We start from the raw sequence: 24,712 nt of genomic DNA, 5'->3' as shown, positions 1-24,712 counted from the left end.
GTGTTGATCAGAAAAGGAACAGTAATCACGTGAATTAAAACTATTTGAAAAAATTTGCGGGATGTACGTTGAATTATCAACCATTTCGAATTTATTTTACATTCGACTTTTGCTACATTTGTCTATAAATTCGTTACTCTTCATGCTGAAAAGTAGTCGAATCCTTTCTCACGAAAGTGTTTTCGGTTCGAAAAGCAATTAAGCGATCAACGAATGAAGACTTATTCAATAGTCGAGCGTTCCCGAAAAGATGTCATCATTTCATTTCAACAACCATATACATATTCCGTTTATTTTGTCATTTTATATAAAATGTTACTGAAGTGTTTATTATCGTGTGTATGATTTAAATTAACAGTATAATTATCATTAATTATCGGTATTAGTAAAACATAATGAAAACAGAAAGAAAGAAAACAAGATTAGCTACTGCTCGCCGACAAGACGCGGATTTGCAAAAAGGCATACTTTCATCTCTTTTCCTCCCGGTTTACTAGTGCTCACCGCGAATGTCCTTATTGCGCTGGCTGAGACGCACATCAGTCACCCTATGCCGAAGTGCGCAAGGCACCGACACAGAGAATACAACGGATTTTGGCCGCCTCCGAGGCAAAAAAAAATGTAAAAAAATTATAAGATCGTGCGATCACTCTCCGGCCCAGCATTAACAACACATTGTGGTGATATGTGGTCAATCATCGAAGGAACTTTGAGAGCAGGTCGAGAGCTGGAGCGCCACGCACATGGATTGTAAAATTATGGCAAAAGCATCGATTGGCGAAGGCAAATAAATTAGCATTGCGGTTTAACACAGGCCCCACACAAATGCATCCTCCAGCCAACTGGGAGAAAGGATTCGTGTTGTGGAGGAAGTCTGACCGAAATGGTACAACACGACGTATGCTCGCCCACTTCTGATTCTACCCACTGTGTCCCTCGTTTCTTTTCCATTTTTGTTTTTTTTTTTTCTACAAAGATCACAATCACGGTAAACCGTTGACTCGTATGCTCGGCGTTTGGCCAGAGTTTTGGAGAGCGCGCATTCAGTATTCGAGGACACGGAACCGCAGCCTAGCCACGCTCGTTGGAACGAATACGTAGGCGGCTGCGACCGACCTGAGCATGGCCACCTCCAAGTGCCGCCTGTAATCACGACGAGCCGAACTCTTTCATCCATTGCTGGTATTTTGCCAGATCGTCTTTGGATACGCTCTTGTTGCACTTGGCGATGGCCTCTTTGAAGTCCTGCTTCGATACCGGCAGGTCCAGTTCCTCCTTCGCCAGCTGGCGGATCTGTTCCGGCCGGAGGCCCGCAATCTTGCGCCGCATCGACATCATCGACGCATCCCGGCACACGTTCGTGATATCCGCCCCGGAGTAGCCCTCCAATCGGTCGGCGATGTCGCGCATGTCCACCGATTCGTCCACCTTCACCTCGCGCAAGTTAATCTTAAGCAGTGCCTCACGACCTTCGCTGTTTGGTAGCGGGATGTAGATACGCTTCTCCAACCGTCGCCTCAACGCCTCGTCGATGTCCCAGGGAAAGTTGGTGGCTGCCAATACCATCACAATCTTGGTCGCCTCGTCATTGCTGACGCCATCCATCTGCACGAGCAGCTCGGACTTGACCCGCCGGGAAGCTTCGTGTTCGGATTCGGAGCCACGCCGCGAGCACAGCGAGTCGATTTCGTCGATGAAAATCGTGCTGGGCGCGTAGAAGCGGGCCATCTCGAACAAGAGCCGCACGAGCTTCTCCGACTCGCCCCGGTACTTGGAGGTAAGCGTCGACGAGGACACGTTGAAGAACGTCGTCCCACACTCCGTGGCGACCGCTTTGGCAAGCATCGTTTTGCCAGTACCGGGCGGGCCGACCATCAGCACACCCTTCCACGGGCGCCGAATGCCTTTGAAGTAGTCCGGCATCCACATCGGCAGTACGACCGCTTCCTCTAGCAACCGCTTGGCCTCGTGCAGGTCCGCAATGTCGTCCCAGTGGATGTTGGGATTCTTCTGCAGGATGTCCCGCTCGAGCATATCGACTAGATCTACGTCCGCGTGGGCCGCCGGTTCGAACTTACGCTCGACTTCTTCCGGCGTATCCCCGCCATTGCCATTGCCCTCCTCGTCGTCCAGCTTCTCCTTGTCACTTTTTTCCCCGTTTCCGTTGGTGCTCTCGGAGGACGCTCCCGGCGTTCCGGTCGCCGTTGCCCTTGCGCTCGGTTTCGTTCGGGTTAGTGTGCCCGTCCGTGACGCACCATTCATGCCCGCCGCCGCCGCCGACGACCCGGATGAGCGCGCCGATTGACTGATCGTCTTCCGCCCGCCGACGGTCGACGTGGAGGCGGATTTGGTGGCCGCATTTCGTCGATTCACCTCCGACTTTCGGTTGAGTGCGGTGCTCGAGCGGGACTGACTGCGAGGGGCAACGGTGCGCCGGTGCGGATCGGGTGGGGGCATATCCGGGGGAGGTCCCCAAACGTCGGGGTCAACCCCCCGACCAGCGGAGGCCGACGGTGGCATCCAGATATCCGGATCGGCACGGAACCAAGCCGCTGGATCTTTGCTGGCCGTTTCGTGCAGGGGCGTACGGATGCGGGCTTGTAGCGGGGCGTTCTGTAGATCCATTGTGATTTCCGTGAGCGTCTTCTGGATGAGCTTCATCTGATTGTACTCTTTATTGATTTCTTGCTGTGCCTGAAACCGAACAACAGAACAACATTAGACAAAGGCACGATTGGTATTGGAAGTCCAACACTCACCACTAGCCATTTTCCTTTCTGCATTGGCTCGTTCATGCCGACCAGCAGCTTGCGAAGCATTTGCAGCACGCCCTCGTAGTAAATGCCAGCCGAGTCGTAGTTGCCCATCACGGCCATCTCGCGGGCCAGCTTCGTGTTCTCGCATATTTCCGTCGTCGATAGACCGGCCATAACGATGGTCATTCCTCCTGCCTGCAAGAGAACAAAGCATCGTAAAGAAATCAATATTACTACATGGAATAAATGGACTATGTTATATTGAATTGGATATGTAATTCCATATGTAGAGAATGAGAAGAACATTATAAAATACTCGAAAATGTATTTAGACTTTTAAGGTAATTTTTTTAAAATCGGTAAACGAGATCTGTTTTTACACTTGATTCAAACTTAAAGCTTAAATATTATTACAAAATTCAAGGAAAAATAGAAGAAACTCCCTGTGAAGATACGTGTCACAAGCAACTCAGAGGATAAAGATAACTTAACTAGTGTTGTGCCTTGTGAATCTTTAGGCGAGATTCAAACGTTGATGAAGCTTACGAAACCTTAATGCATCTTCATGAAACTTTGATGGATCTTTCACGAATGTTGATGATTCTTTCATTGGCGTGGGACCAGAAAAAAACGAAGGTCTCTTTAATAATTTGTTGGTCTTTAGTTGTCGGTTCTGATTTATGAATCTCAAAGATTAATTAATGTTAAATGTTTGGAATGCATGAATCTCTCATTGAAAGATGCATGAATGTCTTAAACGATACAAAGAATCATTCAGATTCATGAATCTGAATCGGAATTACACAATTCTAAACTTAACACAAACTAAAACGATTGTCTGATTTTTGATTCCCTGCCACTGCGCAACAATCCGATAATTTCTCCTTCATTTGTTTCTCTCTCACGTACAACTGCAATTTTAGCATTTTATCAACTGATCGTTAAAACAGAGAAAAGACAGTGGGTAAGGGACGGATTTTAGGATAAGCAAACTAGGCAGCTGCTTGCGACTCCGAACATTCGAGGACCCCGTACTTTTTGTCCATATTTTTTTCAAATATTAAAATTATTTTTATCATTTTGCAAAACAAATGGCTGGTCTAATCAAACGTGTGATGCGTTTGTAAATTTACTTTCGAATGAAAGTAAATGAAGAATATGAAAGATGTAAGAATGATGCGACTAAATTGTCTGTATTGTGTTTTGATGAAGAAAACGTAACGTCTTCATATTTTTTTTGGTTGAAACATAAAAGATTGATGCGCTAACGTGTATTAAGTGTGAAGTGTAAAGTGCAAAGAAGTTATTAAGGAATAAGAAAATTCTAAGGATAATTCGACATACAGGGTTTCGATTCATATAATGGAATGTTTCAATAGGTAGAGGGAACATTTCAAAAGCATAGGGGATATTTTCAACCGGTAAAGATAACTTTGCAATCATATAGGGGAATGTGTTAGACAGCTAGGGGAATCGTGTAATGTCACCGGGGAGCTTTGCAACCGGTTAGGGGAGCGAGCTGATAATTTCATTAAACTCATCATTTTTATGTCAAGGAATGTTATAACTGTGGAAAGTAAAATATTCGAAAATCGTATAATTTATTTGTATCCTATGCTTTTGAAATGTTCCCTTTACATATTGAAACATTCCATTATATGAATCGAAACTCTGTAATGAATTAGCAACAGATCCTGCTCATTTGCAAATATAGAAATAATGCTTAAAATTGTTTTTTTTTCAAACATTTAACAAAAAAGGAATTTGCAGTCTCAGCACGTTTATTATTTAGAAAATATTGTTAGGCGCAGTTCATGAAGCTAAATAATCAAAGTAGAAAGTAACGTAAAACAGCCTTACACTGTTAATTGAAAACTATTGTAAACACAAGGACATGCTTGAAATTAATATTGAACTTTTGCACCAATAGTAATAACTTGCGGGTTTTCTCTGTCATTTTGATAATTCAATCCGACTGTAACGGTCAATTTTTTTAAGAACGCGGAAGAAATCAGTTCCGAGAAAATCGTAACAAGATGAAAACCGAACCTTGTCGGCCGCATTGCTGCTTGGAGATTAAAGTTACAGCACAAAGACCTAGTGCGCAGGAACAGTACAACAAGAGGGGACCTAAAACTGATCTCATTAAAAAGTTCTCACATTTCAATCAGTAAGACCTTCAACTTAGACACCAGCACCTGCCGGCGACCCTGATACCCTCTGGGAGAGCTCGTTGTAAGAAAACCGGCATCGGAAGCCCAACAGAATTATGCCCCGCTTCAACTCGCGCCACCAGAAGACAGCTTCAGGAACGGCATCGCCTACACCCGCCAGTTATTTCTCCGTCCGGTCCCCATATGATTTGTGAGCCGTCTCTTTCTTTCCATTTTGGCCTACAGCAACACCTCGTTGTGACACAATCGTCAATTATAAGCTAATTAGGCAACGCGTACACTCGGCAACAACCACATTTACACATCGCATCATCCCCAAAGGGCCTCCGCTGTGAACGTTAACGGAGCCCACCCAGTCCCTCCCCGGTGGACGGTAAGTTGAAGGAAAAGCCAAGCCAGTGTCCCGCCACCATCGAATACACCGTCCTCCGACGGCGTGCCGGCGGCGCACAACACTTGAAGCTGTAATCAGGCTCAGACACTGCGCGGCAGACGGTATTATGGCATGCAATCGGGTCAACCCGACCCTTGTTGTACCTTTATTTTTGGGGTTTCCTACGGTGGCATTCAATCTGAACCCTTGCGTGAACAGGGTCGTTCGATAAATAAATCTAAACTCATTTCAAAAACTGATCATCACATCAATCGTAAAGCCAGCCCACAGGACAATCAACTAGATTTACAGTATTTATAAGAAGATAATCAAACTTGTTACAACATGAGAACATGTGAGATTCGAAACAATTAATATCTTTTATTATAATTTTATTTAAAGACTTCGAAAAACACGCGTTCGTCTCCAAGTATTTTACCTCATAGTCGTTTTAGATTGATTTAAAGTTCATCAACATCAATCGTAAAGCCAGCCCATAGGACAATCAACTAGATTTACAGTATTTAGAAGAAGATAATCGAACTTGTTAGAACATGAGAACATGTAAGATTCGAAACAATTCATATATTTTTTTATGATTTTGTTCAAAGACTTCGAAAAAACAGCGTTCGTCTCCAAGTATTTTACCTCATAGTCGTTTTAGATTGATTTAAAGTTCCTGTGAAGTTATAAAATCCTTTTAAGATAACGAAAAAAAAAATACAATTTAATGTTGTAGAAATTTTGTACATTCATGTATAGTGACATAAAACTCTGCCTTCGAATAAAACAGAGCAAGAAAAATAAATAAATGGAAAGCTCAAACCAAGGTGCATAGGACAGACTTTTGAAACTATAGACTAAGATAAGATGTGTTTTGAACACTGGATGAATTAAAAGAGAAAGCAAAGGTTATTCAATAAAACCAATGCGAAGATACAAATAACATTGACGATTTAAGGGTTAAATGCAGTGTATCTTTCTCGATTGCATTCGCTTGCATCGCCACGTACAGAGAATAGCGAAGCAATGGACGCAGAGCAATGGGGCTGGCTCTTCCAACCGTTCTGCATTTGCATTTTTTCGGTCGGTCGGTGAAAGGAAATCGCGTGCCGGGAAGAAATGAATCTTCCTTACTTGCTCCACACAAACGCATGCCTATTCCGCGACGGCCAGCACACACGTTGGGGATCGCACTGCCGGTTGCAACAATTTGTGATTCATCAGCTTCATCGGGACTGGGATGCGGATGTGTACCAACGGATCGCGATACGTGTTTTCGTTCGGGAGGCGGAAGATCAAGATTCCGGGGGACCGTTTTTTTTTTACGGAGGGAAAACGTTTTCTTTTTCGTCACTTGGTTGCCAAAAAAGGAAACCCGAATCAAGGGAAGAAGGAGCAAACCGCACCTTGACGACAATAAGAGCAGGGTAATGGGCACGCTAAAGAAGTGCTGGCAAGGAAATTAATTAGGCATTAATTTTGCGGGAATGGCTCACACAGGAGAGAATCTTGCGTATACAGTGGAGTTTTAACTTTTTCTCCATCCATGTTCAATTTCCTCAAACACTGAATAGCTTCAGTGGAATCCTAACTATTTCTCCATCCAACAATCGAACTCAAAATCAACTGTTGACAATCAATAAAATTGTTAAATTCATTCTTTTAATAAGAAAATACTAATTTAAATTACAAGTATTTTAAGTACTTATTAATTTAAGAACGAAAAATAATAGAAAATTGTATTTCAAATGACAGCAATAAGCTCTAGAACTTTCAACAACTGATCAACCACGTCAAATATATTTTCTCGATTTTTTATTACATACAACATAAAATATTTGATACTGAACAATACTGAGGGAATTAACTATTATTTAACTGTTTCCCAACCAAATAATAAAAATAAAATATGATTTGTGATCTCGCTTTGATTTACTAACAGTTTGTTGTGTTGAAACAATTGTAATTTTAACTAACATTTATGACATACAAAATTATTACATACAACATAAAATAATACTGAATGATGCAGAGGGAATTAATTAATATTGAACTGCTTTCCAACAAAGTAATAAAAATTAAGCATAATTTGTGATCTAGCTTGGATTTACTAACAGTTTCTTGTGTTGAAACAGTTGTAACTAACATTTTACGACGTTCTTGCAACGTTTTGGCAACAAAAAAGCAAGGTTGTAGAAGAAAAACAACACCGAACAGGTACGGCACAGTGAAACCGGCACGATCGCGATTGCCTTTCGTAGAGTGAAAAGAAAGCGCCACCAGAGCCAAGGCAAGCAAAAGCTGTGGCTAGCCTACCGGTGCCAAACTAAACAAACAATAGGCAAATAAAATATGAAACATAATTAACCTCCATTCAACGGCGCATCCCTTTACCCCACCCTTGTCCCCCACCCGATGCAGTACTAAAAGAGTTCTATTTCGAGTCAGCTATTGTGCCGAGAAGAGGCTCTAGATTTCGCAAATCCCCCAAGCTCCGTTTACATTGCACTGTCTCGAGGTGGGATTGCATTCAACTAGTGCGCTTGTTTTTCTCTCATCTCTTTACTCCGTACCCTCGTTTCCCTCGCATGTCCATGCCAACCTCTGCCTTCTTGCTGGGGCAAGGTTGTTCTGGCCGTGGAGTTTCCTTTGCACGAGGCACGTTTTTCTTCGTGCCTGTTGATTCTGCTTGTAGGCCCCTAGGGGCTAGGGACTTTCTTCAGCACGACGAAGACGCAAACGGTGACGACAGTCATCATTTTGCAATGCTACCCAAGCACGGGGCCCGGGTGGAGTTGCCAAACTGAAGGCAGTTAGCATCGCGTCACGTTGAGATAAAACGCGATCAAGACGGGTGAGCGCACACTTTCGGCTCGAATTTAGTTGATCCTCCGTGCCTTGCAATACACATACACAGTGCGGAATGCAATTGCCAAGCGAATGCGAAGAGAGGGATTGCGAGGATCAGCACGCTGCGCCAGATTTAGATCAGTTTTCCATAATGGATCACTTCCCTGTCACCGGTTGACCCGAGGTGGGGAAAACCGAGGAAACCGATGAGGCAGCATTGGGTGACTCATGCCTGGCTGCTGGCAAGCTGGCCCATGGAGGTAAACAGCGGGAAATGCACATGACTCATTAAACAATTTAGCTACCTATAAATCAGTGACAGTTCTAGACAGAGAAAGAGTTAAACGTTAAACAAATTAAAATGAGCAAATGCGTGAAAAAGTGACTAGTAAATATGAACAAAAATAAACTAACAGAAAAAAATGTAAAATTTCAAATGTAACACAGGCTTGAAAAAAAATTACTTAATAATGGGAAAGTTTGTGAAATGATAACAAAATAAACACGTACTTCTACGTGATGTTCAAAAATATCACAATGAAACTAATCAACCAATAATGGAAGAATAGAGCCTTCAATACAGTAAATAAATTTAAGATTTAAATGTTTATAAAATATTAGGAAAATTCTGCATAAATAATAGTTCTCAATTGATATTTACTAGTTTTAACAAACATGTGATTAAAATAAAACATTCGTGAACTGATGAATTAATAAAATGTAGCTATTCAAATCCTTTTTTTATTGACAAATATTCTCGGTGATATAAAAATTACATCGCTAAATTTTGACTGCTTATGATGATTAAAAATACGCAACAGAATTGATTTAGAAAAGCGCAAAATCAATATTATTTAAATTTTTCATCATATACATGGTTTGTTTTTGTTGATGCACAGTGGAGAATTTTTACTGTATTACATTTAAAATCAATATCCATAATGAGATCCCTCCGTTTTTGAGTACACATCGTATAAATTTGTGTGAATAAGGTTATCGAACATTTTTATATATTATTTAAATGTACGAGTTCCTAGTTGAGAAGACAATTCCAATTATATTTCAAAGTTAATGTTTTCTGCTCTACCGTAATGTTTTTCAAGCTCAACAAATGTTTACCATCATTTTTTATTCTTTTTAAGTTATTCACTGCATAGTTTCTATCACGAGATCTTTCTATATTCGCTTGTACCATATTCTATGATACATTTGAAGAAATTGATTATCTCTTTAACATATTACGCCCAATCGAAGCTCATGGTCTGGCCCATTGTGCAATTACACAACCACAATGAAACAATATATCTCGCGAAAAACTGAAACAAAAAAAACGTCAGCTCATTCTCCGGGGAAACAAACCAAAAACAAAAAAGCCAACATGAAACACACAGAGTGAACGTAACACCCAATGGCCTCGGCCGGCGCGCAGCATCGCAGCGTGCAGCAGCAGCACAATTTAAATATAAAATTGCACCGAATTGCAACGAAACTGCAGCAACCGAAACCGGTCGCCCCAATGTCGCTTGCGCAAGAGAATCGACTTGCATCTGGTTCTTGTGTTCCGCTTCACAATTTTCGGGCTGGTTGGATTTCATTCGGCGAGCATAGAAAACTGACACTAACGGAGCGAATAATAGTAGACCATCGGCGAGAAGGTGGTAAACCAGTCTGTGAAGTTGTTAAAATCTCACTAGTCATCAATTGGTGTCCCCGGCGGGGGGATTCGTTACAAGGCTTGGCGGGGAGGGAAGAAAACAACTGACCTTTCCGTGCATTGTGTGCATAAAGGCGAGGCATAGGACTCACAAAACACCTCTCGCCCAGATGGTGGATGGTTAGAAAGTTTTCCTATGCGGTCCGTTCAGGTCCTGCCCCGGTATACATCCCACCATCCACCCGGAGGTTCCGTCTTGTAGGTTGTAAGTTGCCTCCGGTTCTTCCAAGTCAAGACAGATTGCTCTCTAGTAAACGTTGCAGTCCCCTGCATGCCCGGTTTATTATCTTACGGCCGAGCGACGACCGGTGACGAGACAATGGCCCTTCGAAACCATCCCCCCCGGAGGTAGCGCTGAAGACGCTCACGGTTGTAAACGGATAAATAGCGGAAACCGCTTGCTCGATAGGTCGAAAGAAATGGGCGCAGTGTAATCAATCAGGAGAGGAGAATAGAGTGTGTTATGGTCGGTGGCAGTTTAATAGTCGAAACAAAATACAGACTGGCGTATGCTGATGATGTAGGTATTGTGTTATGTAGAAGGAATGGTGCATTACTAATGACACTTTTCTTAACTTATGATCGTGACGAAAATGCTTTTATGTAGAGACGCTAGAAGGAAAACTGTTCAGACTTCGTAGTTCGATAACATTTTATACTAATGGCTTTTCTATTCTGTAAATCGTTTGCAAGTTCTAAAGGTATAGTATGTGTAGGTGTCCGAGAAATATCGACAATACATCGAACAACACCCAATTAGTCCAAACTGGACATGTGTATCATCCCTTCAACATCCTGTTACTGATTTTTGTCCATGTTTCCAATCAATTTAGTCAATTATTTAAAAAAATGCTCGGGCCCCAAAAACAAGTTTTTGGGCTAAACTGTTCTATTCTTTCTTTATAATACTAGTTTCTAAATCGGTTCAAATATTTTCCCGAATTTTCCTAGGGTTTTTGGAAAGGGTAAAATTTGTAATCGATAAAATTGGTTATATCGTAGAAACTGCTCTAGGTAGGGAAGAGTAAAAAAATTCTAGGAAGTTGTCTTGAGGCGCATGTTCTTTCTATTTATCTTGAGGTCTTAATCTTGAGGAGCATAATTTTTCTGTACATGTATACCTCAATCAATATTTTATTCATCACAGAAATAACGCTTGTTCAAAGTCCTTCACTTTACAGAGAAACAACCGCTCAACCATTTATAACAACTTGACTCGTAATCCCGTTTTAAACCACGGTCAACCGATCCGAAGGCGCGTTCAATAACCCCCGATCTCGTCTCTTTGTAGGTCTTGAAGCAATATCTCCAAGTACGGATGACATTCAGCTTCCATCAAGATGCAAAAACCGGGGGCTCATAAATCAATTATTCCAAGTGAAAAATGCACCGTCTCCTTCCGTCGGGTCAACTCAAAACGGACAAAGATCGTAGTTGTTCGACCTTCACGGGTAAGCACAGTTCGCCAGGCTTAAGAGAAGGTCGCGCAAAGTTGAACATCTGATGAAGTTTACCGTTTCCTTCGACAAGGGTAGTATTGAGCAACGAACTTGTTCGATTACTTGCCGTAGAAAATCCTCCTTTGGTGTTGGTATGCAAACTCTGAAGGAAGAGAAATTATTACACAGATTCGATCCTCTTCAGCAACCAGAAGAGTCGAAAAACGGGTTTCTGGATAAAACGGTATAGCGTATAAGAATAAAACCCAGAAAGGATTTAAAGCTATAAAACCTGTTTAGCAGTTCTTTAACTTCTTACTCATAGTAAAAATGTGTCCAAGACTAAATGAGATTGAGGTCTATTTCTAGCAATACTTAAACAACTATCTGAAACATTGAAAAATCTACTTAGGGGGCAACTATTTACCACTAAGATTGCTGCTCACTCAAGGGTTAGAAAGACGACGAGAAAGGCAAGGCACAACTGCGTGACGTTGTGTTGGCGGGACGAATAGTAAACACATCCAAAAGAGGCGGCAAAGGAAGGTCACCGTAAAACAGCACAGTTTAACTATGCAAATCGTGCCAACCCCCTTCTCTCAAGTGATACAATGTCGTCTTAGTCCCGAAGGGTTCAACATCAAGTTAAGTCCAGTGTGAGAATTTTACCAAAGAGTATACTGTTGGTATAAAGCTTACGGGAGATTCCAGGGATGTTCCGAATGAGGGTGAATTATGGCAGCCCAGCAGAAAGCAGAATGAGGTACTGATACTTGACAAGTTCAAACTGCCCCAACAAACCAGAAGTCGTTGCTTGATGAAGGTGGAATAGCATCTCGACGTGAAGGAGACAAATCAGAGACTGTAGCAATCGAGAAGCGTCCCACTGCAACCAAAGAAACCCTGACACTCCGTTTTCGGAGCCCTCGCAGCACTCAGGGTTCAGTAACCACCAGTCCGTCCGCGGTCTTTCATCTTTCCGTTGTGCAACGTGCTTCCTCTTGCGCTCAGTTCAAGTTCATTTTCTTCCAATGCCGCGGGGCAGAAGAAGGAAGTGGAAGGAGGCGACTTACGGCTTGCGTACGGCGTAAGGCAACCGTTGGGGCCCCAAACGGAGCACTCCGCCAAGAAGAAAGAAACCCGTCCGGAGACGTCGAAGATGTGTGTTGTATTTACGGTTAATTTCTCGCAAATACTCGTCATTCAATTTAAGCGACCGTAATTACGACTCCCGGCCACGGCGTGAGTGAGAGGGACTGGGGAGATCCGGGGGGGGCTTGGTTGACCGTTTGTGACTGATGGCCTACCTCCCTGTTCTATGCTCTCTCCACGCTCCTCGGGCCTTCATTCTGGTATTTTTGCTCTTTCGTCTTGCGAGAAACCACCTCGCTTGATCGAACTCGCGCCCGGGGAATGATCTGGACTGGCGTTCTGTCCAGCAAGCAGAAAAAAGGTGCTCCAAATTGATTCAAACAAACGTTGGTAAAAAAGGAAAGGCAAAAAAGCAAATGCCAAACGATAATAAAAAGAAACATCTGAACTATTCGAGTACTTGGCGGAGTTTTGTTAACGGGTTCGGGAAGCCAATGACTATTGAAGAAATTAGTGCGTTTTCCGTGCGGCGTGTAACTGTGCTTTTCACCGATTTCGAAACAGCGAAGATACTCTTGAAGTACATCGCAGCAGAACCACTAGAAAAGGCAAGGCTCCGACGGACATTCCAAACTTACAACTAACCGTTGCATCCACACCAAACTGTGACTTCTCGAGGTTCGGGAAGAAAAACAGCTTTCGGTACCACATCACATGACCACCAACGGAGTACGGGATCGACGTTTGTCGAATGACGAAACCATCCATGGTATATCCGCGTACCAATATTTACCGTTGGCCTTCAAACATGCGACGAAAATGCGTGTGGTTTTTGTGCAAATAGAATCCAGACAATCTGACATTCAGCATTTGCGCGGAGTGAAAATCGTAAGTCAACATCAACATCACATGGAAATTTTAAATAAACGTCTACAACCAATTGAACAGCCCTAACGTTATGAGGACAAATAAATGAATTGATAAGAATGCCACGCTTTTGGAGAACTAATGTAAGTTTGGTAGAGAAATTTACACATTTTCATAGAGGTAGAGAAATTTACATTACACTAGTGATGCGTATTGAGTACAATGGTGAGTGAAAAGAGTCCTACAAATAAGCTGAAGGATTTAATTGATCACGAAAAGTGTTTGTAACTTTTGAGTCTCAAAAGTAAATGTAGAGTAGCTAAACGATTTCCTAGTCGAGAAAGAACATTAAATCCCTCTCTAGAATTCTTATCCGTCTGTATATTTCCAATCTTTGGCGGTGACTAGTAGAGGAAAGTGGGGCAAGATGCATATAAAAGAAATTCAGACTGAAATTATTCAACATAGTGTCATTATACTTTAAGTTGTACTACATAGTTATCCAATATCTAAACACGACATTTAATTGGTACTGCAAAAAACATTTATGTATATATAATGTATTAACACGACATTAATCAAAGTTAGAAATAAATGTCAATTAAGTTTTTAGTATGGTCAATTGCATTTTGCAACCAAAGATACCCCAAAAGTAACAAATTATACCTACAACTCAAGCCATAAAATTATAAACGCTGCGCATTCTGACTCCTAGTATGGATAACTTTGCCTTCCAATCAGTTGCAATTACTTGAAAAAGAATTAATTTGAACATGTTGGTTTTAATAACCTTTTAAGATCTTTCATGTTATTACGTTATTTTTATGCAACATAACAGATTATAGAGAACCGAAAAGAGAATTTGACTTAAATTTCCCTAATGGACTTCGAGAAATATATATATAACCTTACTCCTTTTACTTACTCCATTCCCTACCAATAGAGTATTGGAAATCGATTCTCTGTAGAGGATGCATATCTCCGCAGTAACTAATAAATAGTTTTACGTGTTTCAAATCACAAAATAGTGACCTAAATGTTCAATTCATCATGACGATGATTATGGAACCTGATTCAAATCTTTCAAAAGAGTTCTTATACTCATCGCTACTTTGCACATCTTTTGAATTCGGTTTCCCATTCCGGGAGCCGCAGTGTTTCGTGTAAATTTAGCTGAATGAATCTCCCTCATTCATGACTCACATGTTTAACGCCTCCCAAAAACGATGCTCGCAGTGTTTGGTTACACGAGAAAAACAAGTTTTCCTCCAAAATCCTAGGCGAACCGCTAATTTCGCGCACCGTCTCGGGAGTTCGAACTGATCGACCCTGAACCGCACCGAAATACATCGATCATCGGACGCAATCACGTGAGGGAGGGAGGGAGTGGGAGGGGGGGAGGGGTAGTCGGCAAACGGAAGGCAAACAAACGTGAAGTAGCAAGCATGTGAAGGTCGCCCGCGAGTTTGCGTACCAAAAGGGTGAAATTAAACGAAGGAAAAAAAAGGTAAGGGGCGAAATAGCATCGAAGGAGGAAACATATGGAAACCTTCCGGATTAGGTTCCGGGCGCGCGGACAGGGCCGGTGTTTCTCCACATTCCTTAAGCAGTTGGCGTACTATAGAGCTCGCTACAATGGATTCGCGAACGATTCCGGAATCATCACTTCCTTTTCTCTTGCTATGCTAGTGCATGAATGTGCATCGAATAAAACAAACGGAAAACAATCCACTCCCAATCGATCATCGGTTAAAAACCATCGAAACTCCTAGTTCCGATTTGCATTGCGGATTTAAAGCTATTTTCCTCCACCCTTTCCTCCCCCGATGGCTGCTGCGGCCACAACAATTGCTGTGCATCGGCCAATTTAGTTAATCTATTTTATTTCACGCGCAACTTTTTACAAACTGATCTAGTTTCATCGACTTTCCCTTTACTCCCGCCGCCGGGCGGGGTGGCCACATTTTTTTTTATTTCCACCCAAAAAATGCCACCACCATTGCACCGAACCCGGGGAAAAAAGGCCAAATCGGAACACGCACGCGGAAAGGTACCGAAATAGCGCTAGAAACCGTAGTGTCGCAGGCGGATGCACGATCCGATTCAAGTAAAAAGCTTTTAATTTAGAAGTGCGCCCAGGAGCCTAGGCGCACGGGCAGGCAAATTCCACCTTACCCGTGTACGAAACAGCGAAACTGGCGGGAAATGTTTTTGCTTAAAACCACCAATTCTCGGCCACCCTGCCAGCGGTACGCATTTTGTTCGCTCACTTTACGCGAAAGTGGAATGGATTGGGCCACTGCGGCAGGAAAGTGCCACAAGGGTAGGGCCCTTAGCTGAGCACAGTGCAATGTGTGGGGATCGTAGAGAAGACAAGTGGAGAAATAGAGGAAGACGAAGAAGAAAGGCAGCCTTCGACAAGTGTTTCGTGAGACGGATTTCGATAGGCAAGGTACTAAATATTTGACGGTTCTTGATGTTCTAATTCTGTGATCTATGATGCCCTTTACATTGCTTTAATTATTTCTTTATGTACCTGATATATTTTTCAATTTGCCCAAACATCCAACATACTGAAAAAATTATGTGTAATTGCAAAACTGTTGTAGAGCTAAAATAAGGATTAGAATGCTCGCTAGAAATTAATCAAGTATTTAAAATATTACATTGATTAATTAACAACTGATGTTGGGATTAGGTTTTGGGATCAGATTAAATTAGTTCAACAAACAGTTTAAAATAAGCACAAACTAATTTAAAGTCATTATTGAAAATACTTATATGGTAAAGAAAGCTATATATGGCCAATGTCATCTTGAAGAGTTTAAATGCGTTTTCACCTCTTGCAACAAAGAGCAAACAAGCAAACAAACGTACAAAATAAACTTTTTGAGGAGATATTTCTTAATTATTGAAGGTACAACAGGATTAAAATTTTCACTCAATAAAGTGAATCACAGTAGTGATGAGAATAACTATTCTTTTGAGAGATTTGAATCAGACTGAGCAATCATCACGATGATTGGAATCTTTTAGCTATTTTTTGTAATTCGAATCCTTAACAGGAATCCCAAAAAAATGAATTTGTGTGTAAACGAGTTGCTAGTCACCAAAGAGCTTCGAATCTCAAGAATAAACTTACTAAACTTAATAAACTGTTCAAAGTATCGTATTGGACAATTTTCAAGAACCGATGAGACATACCATATATTATCCGATGGAATCATTCTTTATATGGTTGTCTAACACTTAAAACATGTTTCTCCTATTGTCTTGTTCGGTAAACATTACAACCATTGGACGGTGAATAAAATAAGTCAACTGAATATCCATGAGCTAATTATTATTATTGCAACCTGGCATTTGAACGTTCCAGAAGATTGCAGGGCACCTTCATAACTGAGTGGTGTGTTCAATGAATAATTAAAAAAAAAACAAACACACACACAAATAACCAAAACTTTTACTAAAGGGTCTTCTAGTTAGTTTTCACAACCATAAGACGCCTCCAGCAGCATTCAACCACCCACCGGCCAGCGGAGAATGTGCCCCGATCTATTTGGCATTCCTGCCCACCACGGAGAAGCACGCCGGATGATTTCTAATCGTTCGATTTCGCATCGCTCAGGTTGTACGGCTGGAATCTGTGACAACTTGGCTTGAGAACTGCCGCTGACGTCACCGAATGGTACACGAAATCACAGACAAACAAAATCACAACCGATCACCGTCGCCCACGCGCTGTTGCAAACGGAAACTCACAAAAACCGCCAATCGATCCATCGACTCCAGTGAAATGATCTAAAACGAAAAAAAAACGTCCCAGCTCGAGCAGCAAAAAAGTCCCGGCCCGGCGAAGCGCAATCTCGACTCGGTCTCGAAGATCGGCGGTTTGCTCGCCCAAAGCCCCGGAGACCTTGTTCCGGATGGAGTTTGCGTGGGCCGGCGCAAGTAGTTGCGGCACGGTTTTGCGTCGCTGTTGACGGTTGTTTTGGAACGAGGGAGGGCGAAAAAAACTCACGTTACACAAAAACCGGCACGTTCCGATGGATTCAACGACGGCGACGTCAAATCGTCAAGACGACAACTAACGATCCCCGCCGGCGGGCGACTCCTCCGCGCGATCGTTTTCACGCGCTCCAAAGTGTCCGTCATGTAGACGGCGCGAGAAAAAACGAACACACACAAGGTGGTTGCTGCCGTCGGTGGTGGGTTGTTTCTCATTTCAGGCCGGCAAAGGGGGGTCTGGTGGGGTGTTCTGTACGTGGTTTGATTTGTCGCAAGTGCTGCAAATGCGCGAGACGAGCTGTTTTCGGCGCGTCGATTCGATCATTCTTGACCGGATGCATTAGAAGCAACATCTTCAATTATCTTCACACTGTCGGGGTTTGGGAACGGAAGCGAACCGGAAGACGCAATGGTAGAGAGGAGAGAAGTGTTTCGTGCAGAGATTGCTTTAAGTATTCCCTCAACAATAGATGTATCAAATCAGTAATTAAATTCTGTAATACACGAAAAATAAGTTTAAATGTTTAAGTGGCACATGGGTCAATATTTTAACAAATTTTGTCAAAAAACTTAGGTCTATCCAGGAGAAAAAAAATTACGATCATGATCTTTTTATACCAATTTCTCTACACACACCACACCAGATCTTTACCAAAGTTACAACATTGTTTCAAAGCAACGTCATTTATCTTACTTGTAATCGAAAGTAAAATTATCTAATTGCTTAATAAATAATTAATCAAAAAAGCTAAAAATTAATTTATTTCAAGCGCGATCCTACACAAAATCAACTAAGAGAAAAGTGCCACTTTTGGCAGGTGTCATAATCTTTCACAGTAGCATTCAACAGTGTCCAACAACAAAAGATAAGGATCGATTTAATCACTTTCACGATAAAAAGAAACTCTTGTTTTAAACCATATTCCTACGACAACCAACTGATTCAGCCAACTGAGCATAACAACTCTAAGAGTAATAACTGCTGAATCTTGTCGAATTTCAATCAACTTCCAAAGCAATGTGTTAAATGATTGTCTCAAATGACTTAAATTATTTGAGCATGATAAAACATCAAAAAAGAGTGTGATAAATTTTACAAATTAACAGGAATTGATAAAATCATAATTTGGTACCATTGCAGCATTTGGATAGGTAAATTGTAACAGTGTTTATCATCAGCCACTCTAACAAATGAAGAAATTATACGAAATAACAGAGAAGAAATAAGGAAATAGAAAGGAAATTTCTTGATCTGTTAACCCTCATATTCAGTTCCTTTTAGCCTAACAATATCCGACAGCTAAAAATTAATATTTTAAAATACGTTTTTATATCTTAACATAACTTATTCCTTTAAAACACATTTCATGTTGAAAAATTCTATTCCCAACTTCATGCGCCAGAATCTGAAACGGCTTTGTCGCGACACGTGAAAAACGAATCGAATTAAAAATATGCACATGCAATATGCATACGAATAGCTCATTGTGCAGCGGTGCAAACGTTCCCTTCTACTCTCTGTCTCTCCCCCTTCAGCTCCTTATCGGATTACCTCCTTACGTAGTCCCAGTCCTCTCTTTCGTCCCGTTTTCCCCTCACCAGAACAGAGGAGCAACCGTTACGATTTAAAGCAAGGTACACCACAGTTGTTGTAGGCAATTGTTTACAATGTGTCTTACCTGCCCCGTTGGTGTGTGGTATACGAGATGGCAATTTTGTGTTTCGCGGACAAATCATACAACCCCACACAAACACACAGGCTCGAACCTCGAGCGCCTCACCGGGTTTTGCATCGCGATAGATTCTGCAACGGGCGAACCCACCGAGAAGTCGTGCGCACGAGTGGGAAAAGAACTCGAACGACGAGCCGACTCGCGCAAACGACCTTCTTGGCGAACGTCATCTTCGGTCGTGATCACGCGATCGGTGAGGCTGTTTTTTCAGAGCTCGCCCGGTGTAAGCTTACCGCATCACGTTGGGTTAACGGCCACTTTTACAGTGGCGGGGAGAAGTATTGCGATAAAACGCTTCCCTGAATGAGTCGTGCGAAAGAAGGCCAACGCTTCGAGGCCAAAAATTGGCAGTTTTATTCCACCAATGTTTTCATTACAGAATAAAACTTTTTTTTTATCACTTCTGTCTCACGAAAGCTCTTTCCTTTCATTAACCTTTTTTTTTCTTTTACTCAAAACCATTTAGCAAGTTTTAAGAAGTGTAAATGACATCCGTTAAGGTAAAAGGGAGAGATACCCGGTCGCAAAACATGGCATTACATCCACCATGTCCCCATCCCGGAAACCCACCCGGAGAGATCGAGAGATGGGAAAGGTCGGCGGGATCGAAAAGAAGGAGAGAAAAACGGCACCCGATACGGGGCAGGAACACTTTCTTGTTCCGGCCGTAGGAAAAGTATGGTGTTTTACGCAGCCGGTGGTTTCTTTTTCTACTTAGCAGCGCCACTAGCGATCGAAGCTCGCGTAGGAAGCAGGAAATTAACACCCGATATGAATCCTCACCACCGTGGCGTTGCTTTGGGTAACCCGCTCGTTACTTTCGATTTCTCGATGGGCTCGATTTGTTTTTTTGCCCGGCGATAGATGATCCGGCCGGCTGGTGGCGTTTCCAAAAGTTCCGCCGGGGATGCTCCAGATAGGTGGTGCTCCAGATGCAAATGTACGTAAGACAATCTCAGGGGAGTGAAAAGTGATCCTACGCTTGGTTGGGTTTGGGTTTTGTGGTAAGAAAATCGAAAGTGATACAAATCAAGCGTATTGTTTTCAAAGTTGTTGAGTAACAGTTGGATAAAGATATCCTAAATCCTACCCATTTACCGCAAAATTGATGCAAATCGTAATGTTCCCTTGATGATTAACACCATGATTCCTCGCCGAAAAGAAATTTAAAACCCCGTCTGACATCAGAGCACCGTTTTTAACACTAGAACTGCTAGGATTTGGAAACGACCAGTTAACATTTTTTGCTGGATGTTTAGTAAACGATATCGAAAAGCTGGTATATGTTAAACGTTTTTAAGAATTAAATTATGTTTTTGGAGTAAAAGCAAATTATTTAAGCGTTACAATTCATAGCTGAATTAATAAATAACCATTTTAAAAATTTCATAAGTTCTGAAATGACAGCTTTATTCGAGCTCTTCATACGAGCATAAACTTAGAATCAATTTAAAAGAGTTTTTATAATAACTTCGAGAGCATATAAAAGATAATAAGAAGAGTTGTTTGAACAAAAAAAGCGTTTAACATTGTTATTTAGATCATAATTTAGTTTACACTCGCATTATTGAATCGGTCAAAATGACTTATCCCATTGGAGTTGCTGAAAACATCTTTTTTATCAATATCAAAAGAATTTTTTCTTTTAGCTTCGTAGTAAATTTCAATAAATATGGGAAAGTCATGCATCAACTTCGATACAAACGCAATGCTTCATCTAAAATATTTATGGCATCTGGAAGGTACTAGACTAGTCAAAAGGATTGTAAGGGTAGTTCTAGTGTTAAAGTCATCAATACCGGCCTTATCGGTGAGGACGTGAAAAAATAACGTTTTCTAAAGTCAAATCATCACGTCATCGTTTTCACGTACCGTCGACTCCAAGAAGGAGGGGATTGATGAATTAAGGTGGTCATTTTTTCTACTCCACCTCATCAAACAAGGGCCCCAGACATGGGAAACGATTGTGCACAACACTTGCCTTCACGACCGGGTGCCCCCGTTTAAAAAGTCCGCAAATTTGAGAAGCACTGTAGGCTGTGTAAAGTGGTTCAAATAGTAACACTTTTCTACCGTGTCTTTATCATAATTTGTGGAGCGGGAGGGAGGAAAAACAAACGTCATCCCCGGGGTTGGTACCTTATCGGTGTGTAGTGAAGCAGACCAATAAAACGTCTTAGTAAGCCCCGGGTGGATGGATTATAAATAAAAAGGAAAAAAAACGGGCCAACGTATGGCGCCAAGTAGGTGACTAATAAAACTATCGGTTCCGCAGGCTATTAAATACACCTGTATAACTCTCCCTCTCTCTCTCTCTCTGTCGCTCTGCTCGTAAGTAAACCGGTATTCACGTGACAAGGACACGAACGACGAGAGAAATTAAAAATTAGTTTATAAAATATAATTTACAACGACGATATCAATGTATCAAAGGGGATGTCAAAGTTCCTTGGAAAAGCATATTAATGCTTCGTTAAGACCAAGTAATTAATATAAAAACCAAGCATTTTATGATTGCCTAAGCCTCTATTCAATATTCAATATTTTACCTCTAAAAAATTGAGTCCAAAGTAAGTATGTACATAATAGTTACAGGTTGATTTTGTTTGAACCTAGCGACAAGGTTCATGTGAAGGCATTCGGTTTAGGATCATAATTTGCAACTCAATTTAAAAGGCTTATTTAAATACATAAAAGTGGTATTCGAGTGGCTTACTTTACCACCGGGCGGGAAGAAACCCCGTAACTGTGTCACTCCCAAGGGAACTAAAACTATTAAACAACGCGTGGAAAATGGACCGAACGAAAATACAATAAAAACCAATCGACGTCATGCTTGATCAATATCCAACCACGCCTTGGATGTCCTAACCAAAAAAAAAGACCATATTCCCTCCTAAAAAAGGGAAAAATAAGGAAACGAAGAAAATCGCCCCCTTCAGCCAAAAGACGTCCACTGGGTAGGGCTAGAGGGATGACGACAGTAAGCAACTTTTCCGAAAGAAAGCTCCATCAAAAGGGGGGTTGGCTTTCGTAGCGCACCGATGTGCCCTTAAACGGGTGCAACCCCCTCCCCTTAGGGGAAGGTGGCATGGGCAGGCGGAGAAAGCTTGCGGAAGCACCAGACACTTTGAATGAAGAAAAGTCGGTACACGGTGGAAGCGGTTGAGGGAAACAAAATAAAAAAAAACCTAAACTAAATGGCCAAAACAAACCCCCTCATCATCATGGCCATCGAGGGATCTAGGTCTTTTTTGTTTCGTTTTCTATTTTTTTCCCTTTCGAGCGCTAAGGGTTGCGGGTGCTGGAGATGTGTGCAGTAGTAGTTCACACGGAACAGCCATTCATTCAAAATCTTGTTTCGCCACCCGGCGTTTCGCGAGCGAGTTTGGATCGAAAAGGAACTAAGGTGTGCGTGTGCCCCTTTTTTTCTCACCAACCAATGAGGTTTCGGTGAGGGCGGATAGGAAACGAAAAACATAAATTTAGGCCAATTAAAACACACCTGGAACTAAGATGAGTTCCTTTTTTTTTTCTTGGACATTGTGCTTCCGAACGTTGAAGGGACAAACGCAAAGCGAGAATCGCACCGCATTCGTGAGAACTCTTTAGTCAATATCACGACGGTAACTACTTCCGATGCCATTGCTTCAACGGCCTTCCCCCTCGATCCTCCGCCAAATTCGAAGGCGTTGAAACAGGTTGTTCGGTTAGCGGTGAGGTCACACGAAATGGCCCTCGGCTGTCGAGACGCAGCGAGCTCTGCTCAGCTGAGATTCCAGTGCGACTCGTTGCGACGAACGAAAAGACGGAACCGGTTGACCTCCGGCCGGTTGATAGAACCACCCGGTCGTCGTGTAACGGCCTCCACAGGGTTGGTGGACGTGTCGCTTGCTTTGTCGCCCACCGAGCGGTGTTGTAGGCCAGGTAACATACAATCAACCTTCATCACTGGAAGCTATCTAGCGCTTCCTTCACCCTCAAACGCTCCCTCCAAGCTGTCTTTGTGTCGTTCTACCGCTTGCCATACAAACGAACGAATGCACTTCTTGTGCGGTTTCATTGGGATAAATTCAATTTAATTGCGTATTGTGAGTATTCAGAATCATCTGTAAGGTACAGAAAAGAGCAGATCGTCATTTTTTGGGGGAGGAAAAAGGGCAAACTTACCGATGAAATATGCTTTCCGTTGTGTGCCACCTTTCGTTGAATGTTTAAACCGGAGTAACTGCAAGATCGGATTACGATCCACAGCTGTTTTGGTTTCGCTTTCGATCGCGAGAAGAATATGTAATCCTAAGGGGTTTGGAACGGAGGCTTGCCTGTCCACCACCGCCAGCGCGGCTCGGTTCCAGGAAGCCAAGGGTAGTTGCTCCGCACACACACACACACACACACACAGTATCTGCTGCTCTGCGGCAGAGGCCGTTGCTGATAAGAAAGTCCGTGTATGTTTCTAGTTCTCTACTATTCGAGTTAAATGTTCAATCATGAGCGCGATAAGGGAATCGTCGTAATTACGCCACAATGCTGCGGTGGGTGGCGGGATCCGCAATATCTACTGCCCTTCCGGACCCTGCTTGGAGAGGTGGTCGTGGACAGACGCGAGGGTCACACCGACGTTAGTTCGACCGTCTACGATGCGGCCGTTTTCCAGCTGACCTAAGCACCGCCTGCTGCGACGCAGCTCCACGAGCAGGCCATCATTTCCCTTTGCAAGGTAGCTTGCCTTGACAAGAACCACAACACAACACACGACGTCTTTGACAGAAACTAATCGACCAACGCGGGTGGAGCGTTCGTGTGTGCCCTTTACGATCTTTCTTTCTTTCTCGCGCTTCCCCGTGGTTCCACGAACTGCCCCGCGGATGGAGGTGAATAACACACACGGCTGATGGCTTCTATGTTCTCTTCTTGGACCGAACGTGCTGCTGCTACGAAACTGCCTCTGCAAGCACTTACAGGGGGCGCACGGCCACACACACCACAGTGCAAACAGGTAGACGCGGGATGGAAGAGGCCAATTTTTGCCACCCTAGAACCGACAGGAAGAGGCAAACCAGCAAGAAAAAAACGGATTCCCCCGGTGGTTCCGGAGACCGTGGACCAATACACGCGCACCGCGCCTACTTCGGTTACGGTAAGAACGCGGCACGACGGGCTGCCGTTCTTGGTTTCAGACTTTTCGCTGCAATTTGAACTGCTTTTATTGCGGCTCGACGCGAGATGGTTGTTGAGAATCGAAACACCGCCCGCGAAGTGCTATGCCGCAGTTGTCGATCGGACAGATGCCTAGATCGCGCTCGACGCAAAAGCATTGGACACACTATCGGCACAATCCATAATGCAAGCTCACAGCAGGCACATGTTCTCGGTGATAATAGCTGCACTTTTCTACCTCCTCATACACGGCACTGGGACCAACGCACGGACAGACACAACAGAGTAAATGGCGGACACACAACGGCTCGCGATCTGCCTGCCGAACCGACCACAATCAACGCAACGAAGCAACTGAATTCGCGTTGAATTGTCAAAACGAACTGAGCAAACACAGTAGTGTTGGCAGAATCGGGATTCAAAAGTCTTGTAGACTCGCACCCTTGACAGATTGTAAAGGATTGAATCACAATTGACAGATTCGTTTGGGACGCGATTTTAACTTACGTTCGAGAAAAAATCATAAACCTATCAATTAAATAC

The 24,712-nt window shown here is 42.7% G+C and overlaps 1 protein-coding gene across 1 annotated transcript; it reads right to left on the bottom strand.

Moving 5' to 3' along the window:
- Nucleotides 1–872: 872 nt before the first annotated feature.
- LOC131261208 (katanin p60 ATPase-containing subunit A-like 1) lies at nucleotides 873–24,430 on the bottom strand. Its single transcript, XM_058263178.1, has 3 exons — nucleotides 23,180–24,430; nucleotides 2,760–2,951; nucleotides 873–2,694 (listed from the first exon to the last, which is right to left on the bottom strand). The coding sequence occupies exons 2-3, from the start codon at nucleotides 2,940–2,942 to the stop codon at nucleotides 1,150–1,152; spliced, it is 1,728 nt and encodes a 575-aa protein (XP_058119161.1). The 5' UTR covers nucleotides 2,943–2,951; nucleotides 23,180–24,430; the 3' UTR covers nucleotides 873–1,149.
- Nucleotides 24,431–24,712: the final 282 nt, after the last annotated feature.

This window comes from Anopheles coustani, chromosome 3 (assembly GCF_943734705.1).
Source record: "Anopheles coustani chromosome 3, idAnoCousDA_361_x.2, whole genome shotgun sequence".
Classification (NCBI taxonomy): domain Eukaryota; kingdom Metazoa; phylum Arthropoda; class Insecta; order Diptera; family Culicidae; genus Anopheles; species Anopheles coustani.
Note: the sequence above shows the minus strand (reverse complement) of the source record. Positions and strands in the feature narration are given on the sequence as shown.